The sequence below is a fragment of the Diabrotica virgifera genome, chromosome 3 (assembly GCF_917563875.1).
Source record: "Diabrotica virgifera virgifera chromosome 3, PGI_DIABVI_V3a".
In the NCBI taxonomy this organism is placed as follows: Eukaryota; Metazoa; Arthropoda; class Insecta; order Coleoptera; family Chrysomelidae; genus Diabrotica; species Diabrotica virgifera.
In genome coordinates, this window is record NC_065445.1 from 268,933,993 (window position 1) to 268,952,582 (window position 18,590).

At 34.4% G+C, this 18,590-nt stretch overlaps 1 protein-coding gene across 1 annotated transcript; it reads left to right on the plus strand.

Moving 5' to 3' along the window:
• Positions 1-241: 241 nt before the first annotated feature.
• On the plus strand, positions 242-13,479 carry LOC126882427 (beta-galactosidase-1-like protein 2). The gene is made up of 4 exons (XM_050647377.1): positions 242-533; positions 8,505-9,158; positions 10,322-10,581; positions 12,699-13,479. Exons 1-4 carry the CDS (start codon positions 287-289, stop codon positions 13,440-13,442), a joined length of 1,905 nt encoding a protein of 634 aa, XP_050503334.1. The 5' UTR covers positions 242-286; the 3' UTR covers positions 13,443-13,479.
• The last annotated feature ends 5,111 nt before the right edge of the window (positions 13,480-18,590 follow it).

Below are 18,590 nucleotides of genomic sequence, written 5' to 3' on the forward strand. Positions count from 1 at the left end.
AAAATTAATAATAGCACAGACAGAAAAGAATGGAAGAGATGGGTGAATATGTGGGATAACTAAACCCAAATCCGACACCTGAAAGGTTATAAGGAAGGGGAGACAGAAAGGAAGTATCATTTTTATCTGGTCCGATCTAGGTATTTTAAGTGTTTTGTTTCCAAACAGCAAAATAGATAATCTTATCGGGATTAATTCATTTTTATTAAAATAGAAAAAGGTGATATATAACAATTTTTGGTTTTATATAATTTATTAGATAATAAGTGTATCTAATTTATTAAGTATGGCATTAGAGACTTCGCTACCTACATTATACGAATACTATACCGGAAATGGTATTTCAGAGGGGTTGTCTGATAAACAACCATATTTTACCCTCAACAATAAAAATATCACGATATACAGCGGAGCTTTTCACTATTTTCGAATGCCGAGAGGACACTGGAGAGACAGATTGAGAAAAATGAGAGCAGCTGGACTGAATGCTGTTGAGACATACGTCCCTTGGAATCTGCATGAATCACAACAGGGTATGTATAAATTTTTTAATGAGTATGTCATCATCATCATTAATCATTACAATCGCTAGGGATTATAGCTAACGCCACGGCGTTCAAAATCCTATTCTTGGGTAAGGTGGATTACTCTCCTCTATGTTATTTATAGCTTGCTGTGTGTCTTTGCTGCTCTTTTCCACTTCTTCATATCCTTGCACTGAACTTTCCAGTCTTTAACATTCATTGCATCCAGCCATCTTCTTCTAGACCTTCCTCTACACCTGGGCTATAGTGGTGTCCAGTAAGCTATTATTCTCAACATATCTGAGTGTGAGAGTTTCTGTATATTTCCTATCCATTCTAAGCGAAAAGATTTTATGTATCTGACACGATGAAGAAAAAGTAGAAATATTTTATGATGAAATAAGAACAGCTATAGAAACAAATAAAGCAAACTACGAAATACTATTAGGAGATTTTAATGCTAAATTGGGCAAAAAATAAGAAGATTATGAATATTTAATTGGCAACTATGGCTACGGGAAAAGAAACGATAGAGGAGAAATGCTTCTCAATTTCATGAATGAACATAACATGTACTCAATGAACTCCTTTTTCAATAAAATACCAAGCAGAAAATGGACATGGATGAGCCCCATAAAAAGACAAAGAATGAAATAGATTATTATCTATCTTAACGAAAAATAGAAACCTAGTAAAATACGTATCGGTATTAAATCATTACGTATTTTTTATGGGAAATAAGCCACAATTTTACTAAAAAATGAATTTATTTACGTTTCGAAGCCCAAATCGGGTTTCGTTGTCAAAATACAAAATACTATTGGTATTAAATCAGTTTGAACTAGGAAGCGACCATAGACTAATAAGAACAAAACTAGTAATAAACAAAAAACTAGAAAGAAAAAGAATACGTGAAAAAAGATACAAATGGACATCTGAAGAAATAAAAAATAGTGAATTTTTTAATAAAAAGATAATCCATGCATTAAATCAAGTTAACATGCAGCAGATAAACTCCAATGATATTGATGATTTGAATAACCTTATAACCGAAACAGTGAACAAAAGCATTCGGCAACTGAAAAAACCAAAAACCACACACTAAATTAGACAAAGAAATATTACAACAAATAGAAAAAAGGAAGATCTTAAATAAATCTAACAAAAAGGGAACCACAGAATATAGAGAACTTAATAGGCAGATTAGAAAAGGAATCAGAAAACAAAAAAGAAAAGAAGAAGAAAAATTAATAACAACAACTATTGAAAAAAATAAGAGTATGAAATGCCTCAGACCGACATTAGGACGACGTCAGATAATATTATTAATGGGAAAAGACGAAAATGAAATCACAACTAGAGAAAACATACTGAAACGAATAGAAGAATTTTACACGGAATTCTACAGAACACATCAACAAGACGATGAAATGAGACCAGCACGGAAATCAATAAAAAATGTTGGATCGGAAATAATGCCAAAAGTAACAATTTCAGAGGTAACTACAGCATTGGGAAACATGAAGAGAAATACAGCTGCAGTAGAAGATAGGATTACCACAGATATGATTAGAAGGAGGTAAGGAACTCATTGCAATTGTAACTAAGCTTATAGTCAGTTGTTTACACCAGGGCAAAGTCCCTAAGAGCTGGAACAACTCTAAAGTAATCTTATTACACAAGAAAGGTGATAATCGAAAGTTGGAAAACTACAGGCCCATCAGTCTATTGTCACACCTCTTTAAAATACTCACCGAAGTCATAACTACCCGACTAACAAGAAAATTAGATGAATACCAACCATATGAACAGGCAGGTTTTAGAAAAGGCTATTCAACTTCCGATCACCTGTTAACCACAAAAATATTAATAGAAAAATGTAACGAATACAAGTTTCCAGTTTTTATAGCATTTGTAGACTACGAAAAAACTTTCGACACTATAGAACACATGGCCGTAATAACCGCAATGAAAAATTGTAAAATAGACAGCAGATATATTAACTTAATAAAAGACACTATGAACCAAGCTACAGCTACATACTACCTAAATGAAAATGAATACGCGAACCCTGTACCACTAAACAGGGGAGTCAAACAGGGAGACACTCTATCACCCAAACTCTTCACCTTAGTTTTGGAGGACGTTTTTGAAAATCTAAATTGGAAATATAAGGAAATAAACATCAATGGCCGCTACCTCAGTAATCTACGATTTGCGGATGATAGTCCTGATAGCTACTGACCTACAAGAACTGCAAACCATGCTTTCAGAACTACACACAGAATCTTCTAAAATGGGACTGAAAATGAATTTAAACAAAACAAAAGTCATGCACTCCGAAGAAACGATGACAATAATAAACAACAAACTTATAGAAAAAGTTGAAGAATATAATATATACTTAGGACAAAAAATAATACTAAGTAGGGAAATTCAAACGGAAGAAATAAAAAGAAGAAGAAAGTTAGCATGGGCGGCATTCGGCAAACTGAACTATATACTCAGAAATCAGCAAATTCAACTACATCTTAGATCTAAAGTTTTTGATGCATGCATTATTCCGATAATAACATATGGGCACAAACATGGACAATCACAAAAAAAGAATACGAACATACTCAGAGTCACTCAACACGCGATGGAAAGAGCAATGCTTGGCATATCACTTAAGGACAGGAAAACAAACACATGGATAAGACAGAAAACCAAAAAAGTCACCGATGTGGTACAAAAATCACTAAAATTGAAATGGGGATACGCTGAAATGGGAATAGCTAGGAGCGATCTTAACAAATGGCACAGAACAATTCTAACCTGGAGACCATACGAACACAAAAGATCCAGAGGCAGACCTCCTATGAGATGCACAGATGATCTGAAACGAACTACCGGGAAAAATTGGCTACAAGTAGCGTACAACAAAAAACAATGCAAAGGAAGACTTGAAGAGGCTTATGTTCAGATGTGGACGTGAATGGCTAGACGAAGAATGAAAAGAAGAAGATCTGACTATATTCTCTCCCTTTATTTCTTCTTCAAGTTCGGCATTTGTTTTCATTCTGATTTCTCCCTTTTCTTGTTACATTATGGCCCAACATTGTTCTAAATATTTTTCTTTCAAGTTTCAGAAGGTTATCTTCCCCTTTCTTGTTAATCTTCGTTTTTTCCATCCCATAAGTAACAACAGGTCCTCTTAAGGTCCTATATAAGATCATACTTGTTCTCTTACTTAGAGTCTTGCTTCTCAGCAGATTTCTATTCATTCCATATGTTTTTGAAGTTATACTTCTTTAGGCGCGATTTCATATAGGGTGAAATTTGATTAATCTGCGCGCATGTGCACACAGGCAGTATGGAGTTAGTTACTAAATGTTTTAATTTATGTATGTATCAGTCCGGAAAAGGTGTGGAAAGAATATATTAGTGTTTTTAAATATATTTTTCTACAAACGTGTTAAAAATGCAATTTATAGCACTCCATAGGAGCGTTAAAAATGTTACTAAATGCTACTAAAATTTTAAGGCACTGCAGTTAAAAGTGAATTGTCAAATTGTGAAACGTCAAAATATTTATATTTCATTTATTAACATTAATATTAATAATACAACTTGCGCAATTTGAAAAAGGTGGTTTAAAAGGTTTTTTAAAATTTAATTTAAACTGTATTATTGCATTTTTAACACGTTTGTAGAAAAAAACTATTAAAATTTGTTAGAATATACTTACAAAAATAAAAGTAGATGTTATTCTGATTTACGTATTGACAATATAGGCAGTTTTATTTAATAAATTATAATTGTTGATATAGGTATAAGACGTTTGTAGAAAAAATATTGTATGATATAGGTGCGTGTTAAAAAGTATATTTTTAAGGCACTTATGTGAATTGCAGAATGAGCGAAGCGAATCTTTCACACGAAACTTTCACATGCGTGCCTTAAAATTGTACTTTTAACATTTATATCATAAATATGTAACTATTATTATAATTTTTGTGTATTTGGACTTGTCTACCTCGGGAATAAGATAATAAATAATAATATTTAAAGTATTTTATAATTCACTTCGACTGTTTGTCACTATGTCTGAGAAATATTGTAGCCCGGATAAACAAAAGGGTATAGCTCAGTGGTAGAGGGTTGGACTGGAGATAAAGAGGACCCCGGTTCCAATCCTGGTGTTTTCTAATCTTTTTTTAATTTTTGGTATTGTTTTAATAAAAATTTTTGGAAAGTAGTAAGTAAAAATTAATTTAATCTTTAAATAAAATACAAATAAACTGTCCGAAAGTATAATTTCATTGAAATCATATAATAGAAGTATAACTTCTTACGTGCGTACAAAGTACACACACATTCTTTTTTACCTTTCAGAATTATTTCCACTCTTCTGTCTTTTCCGGTTTTCCCTATTATTACTCCCAAGTAGCTAAAGGTGGATACAGTTTCAAATTTATGATTCTGTATTATTAGATATTTCTGAGTTGTTGTGTCGTTCTTTCCTATAGTCATGTATTTTGTTTTGTGCTGGTTTATCTCTAGCCCTATTCTCTAACTAGAAATACGACCTGACACAGAGAGAACAAAAAGAATGCTGTAAAGAGCACAGATGAAAACCCTTAGAAAAATATATAGTAAGACACTATGGTAAAAATTTGGGACATCTTGGATATTAAAGCACCCTAATATGTCTGTGTAGATTTTGGCGTTCGATCCGACCATCACTTGTCACATCGTTGCCGTATCCTCTATTTTTTCATATTATCACGTTACAATTTTTGTGATATTATACAGGGTGTAACAAAAATACAGGTCATAAATTAAAGTACATATTCTGGGACCAAAAATAGTTCGAATGGACCTAACTTACCTTAGTACAAATATGTACACAAAAAAAGTTACAGCCCTTTGAATTTACAAAATGAAAGTTGATTTTCTCGAATATATCGAAAACTAATAGAGATTTTTTATTGAAAATGGACATGTGGCATTCTTATGGCAGAAACATCTTAAAGCAAAATTATAGTAAAATTTGTGCACCCCCTAAAAATTTTATGGGGTTTTGTTCCCTTAAACCCCCCCAAACTTTTGTGTACGTGCCAATTAAATTATTATTGTGATACCATTAGTTAAATTAAATATTTTCAAAACTTTTTTGCCTCTTAGTATTTTTTCGATAAGGCGGTTTTTATCGAGATGCGGCCTATTTTTTAATATGTCTACATTAAAAATTTATGAGGGTTTTGTGCCTTTAAACCCCCCAAATATTTGTGTACGTTCCGATTAAACTATTACTGCGGTACCATGAGTTAAACACAGTGTTTTTAAAACTTGTTTCACTCTTTGTGTTTTTTCGATAAAGCACCTTTTATCGAGATGTGGCTTCTCTTTTAATATTGTTCAAAATATACCTAAAAATGTAAATCATAAATAAATTTTCATATTATTACCAATACCCATAATCGTACTTAAACCATAAAATATACAAATATATGGTGGATTTGAAAAATATTCGAAATATCTCGATAAAAACTGACTTTTCGAAAAAGTACTAAGAGGCAAAAAAGTTTTTAAAACATTGTGTTTAACTAATGGTGCTACAATAATAATTTAATTGGAACGTACACAAAAGTTTGGGGGGTTTAAAGGAACGAAACCCCCATGAAATTTTTAAGGGGTGTCCAAATTTCACTATAATTTTTTCTTAAGATACTACTGCCATAAGAATGCCACATGTTCATTTTCAATAAAAAATATATAATAGTTTTAGATATATTGGAAAAAATCAATTTTCATTTTGTAACTTCAAAGGGCTGTAACTTTTTTATGTTCACATTTGTACTAAGGTAAGTTAGGTTCATACGAACTATTTTTGGTCCCAGAATATGTGAATTAATTTATGACCTGTATTTTTGTTACACGAGCGTGACACCCTCAAAAAAGCGCTTAGTTTTCGAGGTACTGACCACAGAGGGATGAATGGCTAATTTTATTCATACTTTATATTTTCGAGGGTGCTGAAAACGAAAATGAAGTTTATTTTGAATTTTATGTGGGGGAACATTGTCAATATCGCAATTTTAACCTAAAAATAAAAAAAAAAAGAATCACGTTTTTTTGCGTTTACCTCGCTACAACTCTGTTCCATTTTAATGTTTTTTTGCTGAAATTTTTACACTATATAGCTGTAACATTTCTGAAGACAAAGGTATCTGCCTCAAGTTTTTATTCTTATCATGATAAAAGTTATGAATTTTTCAAAGAAAAAGGTGCGGATTTGTGCATTGCAAAGTTTAATCGCAAAAGTTTAAAATTTAGCTTCTCAATCACGTTTATTTTAAAGTAAAGAGTACAAAGAAGTTTGCTGGTAAGTCTTAGATCAAAATGTTTTATAGAAAAAAAAATAGTGCAACTTTTAATGTCAACATTAGAAATCCCCAATATAACGCTTATTTTTTGAGGGACAGACAATCTAGGTCTAATTTCTCACATTTAGTACTATCCTTGGATTATAAGCTTTCATTTGACACCTCATTTGTCATTTTACCTAGTATAATGACGAAGAAGTAAACGTTATTATTCTATTATTCTTGTAGGTACATTTAACATTGATTGAAATTATGAAAGAAATATATAGAAAACAGCATGGCAACACTGTGACGCAAAAACATAAAAATTCAGCCACAACCAGCTGTGCGTTACATAGGGTGCTTTAATATCCAAGATGTCCAAAATTTGTCCTATCCCATGCTGCTATGTTGCTGCGCGATATTTTACAGCTCGTCTGGCCATCCACTACTCTCAATGGAGACCCACTTTCGCGCTTCATTTTACTGCTCTTACGGCGCCATAAATTATCGCTTGTCTGGCCTTAGCCTTAAGGCGGGCGATAATTTACGGCGCCGTAAAAGCAGTAAACCTGACGAGGCATTAGTTGACTAACCTCTATTTCATCTACAATTGGTGGAGGAGTTAGTCAACCAATGGGTTTACGTACAGATATAGGACGGAGATGCAATCTGGAGAACCGTAAGAACAGTAAGACAGTTCTCCAATAGGAATACGATCAGTGGGAAGACCACGAAAACGATGAAACGACAACTAGTTGAGACACATTAAAAAAGAGAATCATTTCTACACAAGTAGAAGAAGAAGAATTTTTTCTAAATTTCAACTGTGCTAACCTAGGTATATATTTTTTATTATAAATATATTTTTAAGCAAGTTGCTTCAGATCATGAAATATCGAGGCCAAGAATCTTCTATTTCAGTTTAGTAGGTATATTACTTACGGACCACTCTGTATATATTTTTAATAAAATCCATAATTCATGGCAAATATATTCTAAATTTTAAATTTTAGAATACTGTAATATTACGCGGTTGACTTTACTATTTTACTTTTACTGGTTTTTATTTAGACACTATTATTTATTTAAATAAAAAAGACTTACTTCATATTAGTTTATTTACAACACTAACTTTACAAAAACAATAAACGCTTAACACTTAGTTTATTAGAAATACTACGACAAGTATCTAATTTATATTATAGGTACCTTACAAAATTATCTATGTACAAATCATTTCAAAAATACCGCCAAAACTCCATTCGAAAACAGTACCCGGTCGCGGCTTTATTAAAGAAAGTTCAATATAAAATCGCTTCTTATTTATACTAACATAAATACTTCCCGAACATTTGGGAAAAAGGTTTAGAATAACAAAAGAACGATTATTATTAGTAAACAACTTTAAAAGAATTTACTAGTACAATCGGCAAAAGTTCTGGAATGAATAGAATATTTATATGATAAATCAAAGAGGTAATAAAATCCTCGCTTAGGTAGACACAAATAATTGTTTATATGTGAATATGAGAATAGGCCGGAATCTTCGAAGGTCGATCGGGGTAGAGAAGCGTCACAATACTACTAATAAATCTCAGCTTCTATTTAGTTTTTGCTTTATTTTTAGGTGTATTCGATTTTGGTAATGGTGGAACGGATTTCGAAGACTTTCTCCACTTGGAGGAGTTTCTTAAAACCGCCCAAGAGGAGGATTTGTTTGCCTTGGTTCGAGCTGGACCATACATTAACAGTGAATTCGATTTTGGCGGTCTTCCTAGCTGGTTAACCAAAACGGTAAAATATATGAGAAGATCAGCGGACCAATATTTCCTGAACCATGTCAGAAATTACTTTAACGTGTTATTACCTATCCTGGCGTTGCTTCAGTTCCAAAAAGGTGGTCCAATCATAGGAGTACAGGTAGAAAATGAATTTGGGAGCAAGCATTTCAACGACACTACTTATTTGGTTGCCTTAAAAGATATGATGTTGGAACATGGAATAATAGAACTTCTTTACACGGCAGATCCTCCTCGAAATGGAAAGTTCGGTGCTATACCTGGTGTTTTACAAACTGCTAATTTCAACGGAGTTCCAAAGGAGATGTTTGATCTGCTTAACACTTTCCAACACGGCAAACCGAATATGGCGATGGAATCATACACTGGATGGTTTGATCACTGGACTGAGAGCCACCGTCATAAGAAACCGAGTGAATATAAAACTCAACTGGAAGGAATATTAGATTATCCAGGTTCAGTGAACATGTATATGTTTATTGGTAAGTTTTTTATTTTTATCTTCTGTTTCTTCTTCTGTAAGTGCTATATCGTCATTAAGATTTGAAAACATCATCATCAGTGACTCCACAGCTGGTTATAAACCAAAGATTTCTCTGTCTCTGGTAACTCTTCTCTATGCTCAAACTCCAATAGATTTTAAATCGTCATCTAACTTGTCTTGATACCTAAGTCTAGGTCTTCCTCTGGCTCATTGTCCCATCGGCTCTCTTCGGTCAAAAACCTTCCTTTCGCCTCAATACATGCCCTATCCATCTAGAATCTAGGGCGTGTTACCATAATGAATTTTACAATGTCAGGTTCATCAAAACTTCTATACAACTCAAAGTTATAACGCCTGAGCCAAAAACCATGCTTTCTTATTCCTCCATCCATTCTTCTTAAGATGTTTTGATCTAAATCTTTAAGCAGTATTTGGTCATTGACCACGTTTCTGTTCTATATAGTAATACTGCTCCTGGTAGTGTCTCAGTCTTCGACCACTTTCTAGTTATATTTGTTTTCTTCCATATAAGGTTTATAATGTATAATAATCTTTTCTTTTCTATTTCCTCTATATATTTCAACATTTCTGACTAACCCCATCGCTCCCTGGACCTTTCCCATTCTTTATCTCGTCTATTGCTTCCTCTAGTTCTTCTTTATGTGTTACTTCTGTTTCTTCAGTGTTTTCTCTGATCTGTCAATTACGTTGTTTTCATTTTTCTTTGTTTTTCTTTGCTCTCCGCTCAGCAGTTGTACAAAATGTTCCCTCCATTTTTCATTATATCATTGTCGTCGGTTAATATTGTTACGTTTTTGGTCGTTATTTCTCTTAGGTGTATTTCTCTGTTGCGTCGTAGGTATGTTGCGTTCAGTGTTCTATAAAATAATTTTTCACCTTCTTTACTGTTTTCTTTAATTTTTTCTCCAAACTTTTCTTTTTTTCATTTTTGGCTATTTCTTTAACTTTTATTCTCTGTATTTTATATCTTTCATATTTTTGTTGCGTTTTGTTTTGTATGATGTATTCTTCTCACAATTTCTTCTTTCCTTTTATTTCAATTTTTACCTCTTTATTCCACCATGGTGCCCGTTTCTCTTTTCTATTTTTTCTTGTGGTCCCATATAGAAAGTTCAAGTTTTGTTTGAATTTAATTTTCAGGTAGTACAAGTTACGGTTTTACTAATGGAGCGACATTGTCCAAAGATAATGATAACTCTGGATACCAACCAGACACCACAAGCTATGACTATGATTCACCAATCACTGAACATGGCACATCCACATTAAAATACGACCTAATCAAAGAAGTAATAGCAGCGCGCAACAAGGTTCAAACTCGTCTGCCAGATTTTCCTGATCTTAAACCTCTCGTAGCCTATCCCGACATAAAACCAGTAGGACAACTATCGCTTTCTCAGGTAATAAATCATATATATGTATATATACAGCTCAACAGGCCTTAAGGGCCCATGGCTTGAAATTGTTCCTCTGTCCATGGCAACAGTTCTCCAATTTGTTATCCTGATTGTTTCCAGGTCTTCCTTACAAGCTTCTAGCCACTTTTTTCGTGGTCGTCCTCTTCTCTTCTTTCCTTTCCCTCTCAGCAGCGGATCCTTTGCCCACCTTCAGTCAGCCATTCTCGCAAGATGTTTTTTCTGGTTTCCGATATAGCTCTCTGATCTCTACATTTAACTCCCAGATGTTCAACATATTTTCTTGATTTTTGTTCATAACCCATGTCTCTCTTCGGTAAAGTCTCAATTTTTCCTCTCTGGAGATTTTTTTTGCTTTTAGTAGTTTGTGTTGGTCTCCGACAGTCTTTCTTTCTCTTGAAATTCGGTTCTAAATTTCTTGGGCTTTCTTCCCCTTTACTTGTTAGATATACTCCTAGATATTTAAACTCCGTCACCTTTTTGAAGCAATACTCTTGACTCTCGTTATTTGTGGTAGTCTTCAGTTGTGTAGTGTTCTTCATATGTGGTCTACCCCATTTCCATATACTTTGGTTTTTGCTCATTAAATCAGTCCTTACTGCTTAGCCTTCACTTCCAAGAGTTTGAGAATCCTCATCCTCAGCAGTTCCCTTTCAGTACTTGCCATTAACACCACATCGTCCACACAGGTCATGCCCTGGATTCTGTTGTCATAGATAATACCTTTCGTTCGTATTCCACTCTCGCTCAATATTGCCTCCAACAATGAATTGAAGAGTACTGTGGACAGCGCATTTCCCTGCGTTAATCCCCTTTTAACTTCAAATTTTCCTGTTAGGCTTCCTATATCGTTACTCTATTGTCTGTCTTCATAAGGTCAATTTTACTAGTCTGATCATCTTTTCCGGAATTTCAAGTACTCTAAGGGCCTGGTAGAGACGTATTCATATCACAGAATCATAAGCTTGTTTGAAACATATAAAGAGGAGAATTAGCTTTAACTGTTGCTCGTACGTACTGCTCTCAATCATAATATCATTTTCAACACGAATATTTGATCTATCTATGAAGGATCTGCCCTTTTTGAATCCTCTGTGGTATTCACCAATCTGTTCGTTTAAGTGCCTTTCCAGTCTGCTTCTTATGACTCTGGCGAGTACCTTATATGTTAAATCTAGAAGAGTGATATCCTGTAGTTTTCGCACACTGCTCTATCTTCCTTCTTAAGAATGGGGCATATTGTTGCCTTTCTCCATACTTCCGCCATTTCCTCTCGCTCCCAGATTTTCGTCAGCAGGCTACATATCCGCGTTATAAGTTAAGTATAAGTACTTCTTTCCCATGCTTGATTAATTCTGCAGTAATACCATTGCTGCTTGCACTTTCCTTGTTTTTTTCTTCTTCTTCTTTCTTGCATGTAGGTTTTAAAGCCTGTTTCTTCTTCAATATTAGCCTCCTAAATTATTTAAATAATCGCACCATCTTTTTCTTGGTCTGCCAATACTTCTTCGTCCATTTGGTATTATCCTATCTCTGCCATTCTAGTAATGTGTTCGTTCCACTCCCGTTTCCGTTTTGTCACCCAACCATTTATGTCTTCTACATTACATCTTCTAATGTTTTCGCTTCTCTCCCTATCCAACAGACTTTCCCCTGATATTCATCGACGTATTTTCATCTCTGTTGTTTCTAGTAGTCATCTCGTTTTAGATGTGTCAGGTCTTGTCTCCGCCTTGTATGTCAATATAGGTCCATGCTGCTTTATAGATTCTCGCTTTTGTGTCTTGTCTTAGGTGTTTGTTCTTCCAGATGAGATCCCGCTGCTTTAATTCCTTTTAAACTTTGTTGTCGTACTTCTTCTTCAATATCTCCGTAACTAGTTATATCTATTCCCAGATATCTAAACCATGCTTCCTGCTTTATTATTTTTCCATCAATTTCGATTTTACATCGTAGTGGGTATTTAGATGTTGTCATACATTTGGTTTTTTCTGCCGATAATCTTTGGAGATCGTTTGATCTGATTGTTTTTCTTGTTATATATTATTTAAAAAATCTACGAGGAAAATAAACTTCCTGTAGCATTATTTCTTTTATTTCAGGCAATAAATCAAGTACAAACCAAAGTTCAAAGTACAGATCTTTTACCAATGGAGAAACTGGATATTAATAATGGCAACGGACAGAGTTTTGGATATATTGTGTATAGGAAAACGAATATCGATATTCCAGCTAACGCATTACTAAAAATTTCTGGGTACGTACGGGATACCGTCTTGGTACTAATAAACGGAAAAGTAGTTTCACCTACTCCAAAAAGTGCTGCTGATATAGATGGCTTTGGCTTTTGGAGGAAACCTGATTCAACCCTTACTCTTACTAATACAGCGATCCAAGCCGCAACACTCGAGTTGGTTGTCGAAAACTTTGGAAGAAGTACCTTAGCTGTTTATTCGTTCAAGGGTTTAACTGAAGATGTCTCCATTAATAACAATAAGCTCAGTAATTGGGAGATAATTCCTTTAGAATTTAAAAAGAGCTACAACCTAGCTTTGTCGAACTGGCAGTCAGTACAACAACGAGAAGATAGTCCTTCATTGTACAAATTTAACCTCCATATTGATGGCGAACCTAGTGACACCTATATAGATATGCGTGAATGGAGGAAAGGAATAACTATAGTTAATGGATTTGTTCTTGGAAGGCATTTCTTCGTTGGGCCTCAACAGAGTCTCTACTTGGCTGGACCTTTATTGAGATCTGGAGATAATGAGATTGTTGTGTTTGAACACTATACTGCTCCGTCTGTCTTGAAGTTTTCAGATGTACAAATATTCGGAAATTAGTTGTATTATTTACTAAAAATATATCGTTTCAGCTTAAGTCTATTTTATTTTCGGTTACCTTTTGTCCTGACATGTCCTTTTGTTTGACGTGTCAGGATGTCTGAGGGATGTCATCTGGAGAAATGCGGCTGGAAGGGAAAGTAGGCATACAAATACGCGTATACAAATCATGTGAACAGCTCACTTTATAGTCAGCGTTGGCCTAAGATGGTTGCTTAAGTTTCCTGGTAGGGTTTCACCATGTTCCCGGACGTTATATCTTGTAACATCGGCGTTTAGCCTGTTTAATATTACTTTTAAATAATGTAGATCGAATTATAATTTCAACCACTGTTTGGTTCTGGGGCTATTTAGCAAGTATTCAAATTCACTGATGCTGGACCGATAGGTCTGAAAACGTTCTGAATTGGACACATTTTATTCAATCCATTGGGATTTTTTAGATATTAATAAATATACCAATTACATAGAAGTGGTTTTTACTTCATGTTAGAGTTTTTTAACTATATGGTATACAGCCAACCTAGGGAACTTCCCTTCTAGTCAATAAATTTTGTTTTCAAATTTTTTGAGGAGTAGGTATTCATCGTTTTTATTTGTAAGTACCTACCTACACCAAAATTAAAATCTATTAAGCAGTTACATTTACTATGTGTGTACTTGTGTAGTTCAAAATGTCCCCATCAAATTAGAAACAAAAGAAGCAAAAAGCGCATTAAAGCGGGCCACTGCGGGGCCCTGGCCCTGGTTCCGCGGAACCAGGGCCCGGAACCCGCGGAACCATGCTCAGTACGCCACTGGTCTCAATAAAATTTTTATTTTTAATATTATTAAAGTAAAACTTTCAATTGTTTTAGGGTAGTATTTACCAAGTTAATATCTCTCTAGTTTTCTGGCTGCTTTTTATCTCCAAGTAAAAACAAAAATGAAGTTCAAAACACAAATATACTTACTGACAAGCAGGCCATCGAAATTTGCAAATCTAAAGATCCGTTCCGTTCCCAAATTAATTTCATTAAGAAAGATACTTTGGAACCATCCATAAATTTGGATCCTTTAACACCACCAAGACTTAGATTAACCAATAACTCAAACAGTCGATATCTTCTAGCAAGATTAAGGGAACCGGATATATTAAAAGCAATTAAGCTACATCTTGCTTTCCTACACGACCAGCCTGCCTCAGTATTTTGTGATGGATATACCAATACCAGTGTGAAACTATTTTTGGCTTCCGAAGGACTACCTACCAAGACTGAGGAACTAAGAAAAATTCTTATAGAATTTAATGATGCCTATGGAATTGGTCCAGCTGAGGCGGAAGCTGATCTTGTTGCTTATAGGTCCTTTCTAAGTTCAGAAAGAATCATACATCTACAAAAATCAAGGGAATGTCACCGAAATTATTATTCTACTAGCCCTCCAAGACGAAATTTTTAAATAACACGACGTGTTCTGAGGAACTAGAAACCTCGAATAATTTTAGTGATGACAACTTTAGTATGGTTCTGATTAATATTCGTTCTATAAGAAATAAAACTGACGAATTATTTTTGTTTCTGGAAGAATTAGGATTTCCCCCGATAGTTGCGGTTACAGAGCACTGGCTTGAAGTCAACGAGACTTTTTTTGTAGAAAAATATACCACAATTGCTAGGTATGATCGTCCAAGTTCAGCTCATGGAGGCACCCTAATTCTTTCTAGAAATAATGATTTTTCTCTGATTACAAAATATGACCTTCTGTTAAATGAAGCCTTCTTTGAGCTTTCCCTAGTTTATAATAAAAATCTTAATCTTTACATTATTTGCATCTATAGATCACCTGACTCCCCTGTGGAACTATTTTTTCAGAACCTGCTAAATTTGTTAGATGACTTGCCTCATAGAAGCAGAAAAATTCTATGCGGGGACTTCAACATTAATTATGATGCTGCTTGTGCTACCCAAATGTCCTTGGTCAACATATTTGAATCATATGGTCTCTCAATGCACGTTAATTCTCCTACAAGGATTACAAAAACTTCATCTACCATAATTGACTATATTGTCTCAGATTTCTCACCCCTTGATGTCTGCTTTACAATTATTAATGCGGGATTATCAGATCATGAAGCAGTATTTATGAAGTTTAACATCTTCAGCAAACCCTCCTCGAAAACCCGACGTTTAGGTAGGATTTTTTCCGCTCGGAATTTTCATAAATTTCAAAATGTATGCTTAACTTCTGAGTGGCATTTTCTTTCTGCGGACGTGGACTATAATTTCAACGATTTTATAGAAAAGCTTGTCTCTATCTTCAATAAGGCATTTCCTTTAATTTCAATTAAGCCAAAACATCACAAACCCTGGGCTACCAAAGGTATCCGCATATCAGCCAAAAATATGCGCTCACTGTTGTATATCAAGAAATTTGCTACCAACGTCTCTGTCACTCAATATATCACCAAGTACAGGGTAACCTATCTAAAACTCATCAAATCAGCTAAAAAAGCCTACTATCAAAATCGTATGGAAAGCTCTAAAAGTGTTGCAAAAGAAACTTGGTCCATAATAAACGATCTTCGAAATAGAACTCACGCAGTTCAAACATTTGCCCTTCCAAACCCGGAAAATCTAAACGAATATTTCGTTAATGTGAGTAAAAATATAACTTCTACTATTTTGCCACAAAAAGATCCCATTTCCTATCTCCCCAATTCAGGAGTGTTCTCGAATTCATTCTTTTTAAGACCAATCGATATATCTGAACTGATCCAAACTATCAATAGTATCAAAAGCAAATCATCCTGTAGTACTGATGGACTATCCATAAAAATATTCTCAAATCTCACAGAAAATGTGTTGGAAATCCTCGTCTCACTAATTAATGATTCCTTTGAAAGAGGCAAATTCCCAGAGTGCCTAAAGATAGCCATTATTATTCCCCTTCATAAGGGTGGTGAAAAATCTAATGCTTGCAACTATAGACCTATTGCCTTACTACCATAGGCGTAACCAGGATGATCCTAAGGGGGGGGTTACAACTACCTGAAAGGGGGGGTTACAACTACTGGAAGGTCTCTGAGGGCTATGGTGTTAAGCGTAGAGAGCTCAAAGTACATCCCAATGGGGGGGGTTACAACCCCCAAAACCCCCCCCTGGTTACGCCTATGCTTACTACCGTTACTTTCAAAAATTATTGAGAGACTCATAAAAACCCGTCTTATGTCCTTTCTCATTGATAACAACATCTTATCATAAAATCAGTTCGGCTTTTTAACTAATAAATGTACCACTAATGCCTTGTTTTCTGTGCTTCATGAGGTTTACGAAGCACTAAACAATAATCTTTATACTGCCACTGTTTTCTGTGACTATGCCAAAGCTTTTGATTGTAAATCACGACATTTTGATTAAAAAACTAAATTTCTATGGGATTCGAGGTATTTCTTTGAATTCGTTCCAATCTTACTTGAATAATAGGAAACAACTATAGTCCTGTCGCCAGGGGGGGTACAACGGCCTCCTTAATTCAGATGGACTTACCCAAGTTTTTTTTATATATTTTGACCCGTAGAATACGAATTTTTTGGGTAACAGTTGATCCGGATGTCGATAAGATTGTTATAGACAAAGAACTTGAGGAATTACATAACAGTGATTTCTCGCAAAACAAAACATATTTTTGTATTTTTTGGGTAATTTTAAGCAAAAAATATTCCTACAAGTTTTTTCGTAGAATGCATAGTTTTCGAGATAACCGCGGTTGAACTTTCAAAAAATCGAAAAATTGCAATTTTTGAACCCGAATAACTTTTGATTAAAAAATAAAGTAGCAATTCTGCTTAGCGCATGTGAAAGTTTAAGTCAAATTATATCGGTTTTGATTATTTGCATTGCTAAAAATTAATTTTTTTATTGTTAAACTAATCTATAAACACATAGGTTTCCCGTGCCTAATACATGCGTTTTAACGCATGCTACGTAGAAATTGCCTCGCTTGCACTTGTAGCTTCTCTACCTACTCGTTCGATTTTAAATGAGAAATCATAGAAAACATCACTCACATACTAGGTGTTTACTACAGTTTACAGCTTTGTTTAACAATAAAATAATAAATTTTTAGCAATGCAAATAATCAAAACCGATATAATTTGACTTAAACTTTCAAATGCGGTAAGCAGAATTGCTACTTTATTTTTTAATCAAAAGTTATTCGGGTTTAAAATTTACAATTTTTCGATTTTTTAAAGTTCAACCGCGGTTATCTCGAAAACTATGCATTCTACGAAAAAACTTGTAGGATTATTTTTTGCTTAAAATGACCCAAAAAATACAAAAACATGTTTTGTTTTGCGCGAAATCGCTGTTATGTAATTCCTCAAGTTCTTTGTCTATAACAATCTTATCGACATCCGGATCAACTGTTACCCAAAAAATTCGTATTCTGCGGATCAAAATATATAAAAAAAACTTGGGTAAGTCCATCTGAATTAAGGAGGCCGTTGTACCCCCCCCTGGCGACAGGACTACTAGTTAGAGCAAATGATACTGACTCTAGTCTCAAAAACATTGTATGTGGAGTACCACAAGGTTCAGTATTGGGTCCTCTACTGTTCCTTATCTTTATAAATGACATCACTAACTTAAAAATCGATGGAAAAATTTTTCTTTTTGCTGATGATACCAGTATCACTTGGAGCAACTCAACTATTGCATCTCTTCATGCAACTATAACTTCTGATTTGCTTACGATAAAAGCCTGGTCTGACTCTAATTTACTCTCTTTTAACGTGGATAAGACAGTAGCATTATCCTATAAAATTGCTCTTCAACCCCTGCTTGTTAATAACAGCCAGATCTCTACCGTTGATTCTGTAAAATTTCTTGGTATTTTTTTAGACAGCAACCTCAAATGGTCCCTTCATATCGATTTGTTAAGTAAGAAACTCGCCTCAGCCTGCTATACTATAAGATATGTTTCGAAAGAACTCAATTTAGCATCTTCTAAACTAACATATTTTTCTTTGTTCGAGTCTCATCTTCGATATGGTCTTGCTTTTTGGGGTTCTAGTACAGCTGCCCAATTAGATGTTATTTTTAAATTAAAAAAAAAGAGCAATAAGGTATCTGTTTGGCCTCAGAAGAACAACACATTGCAGAAGTT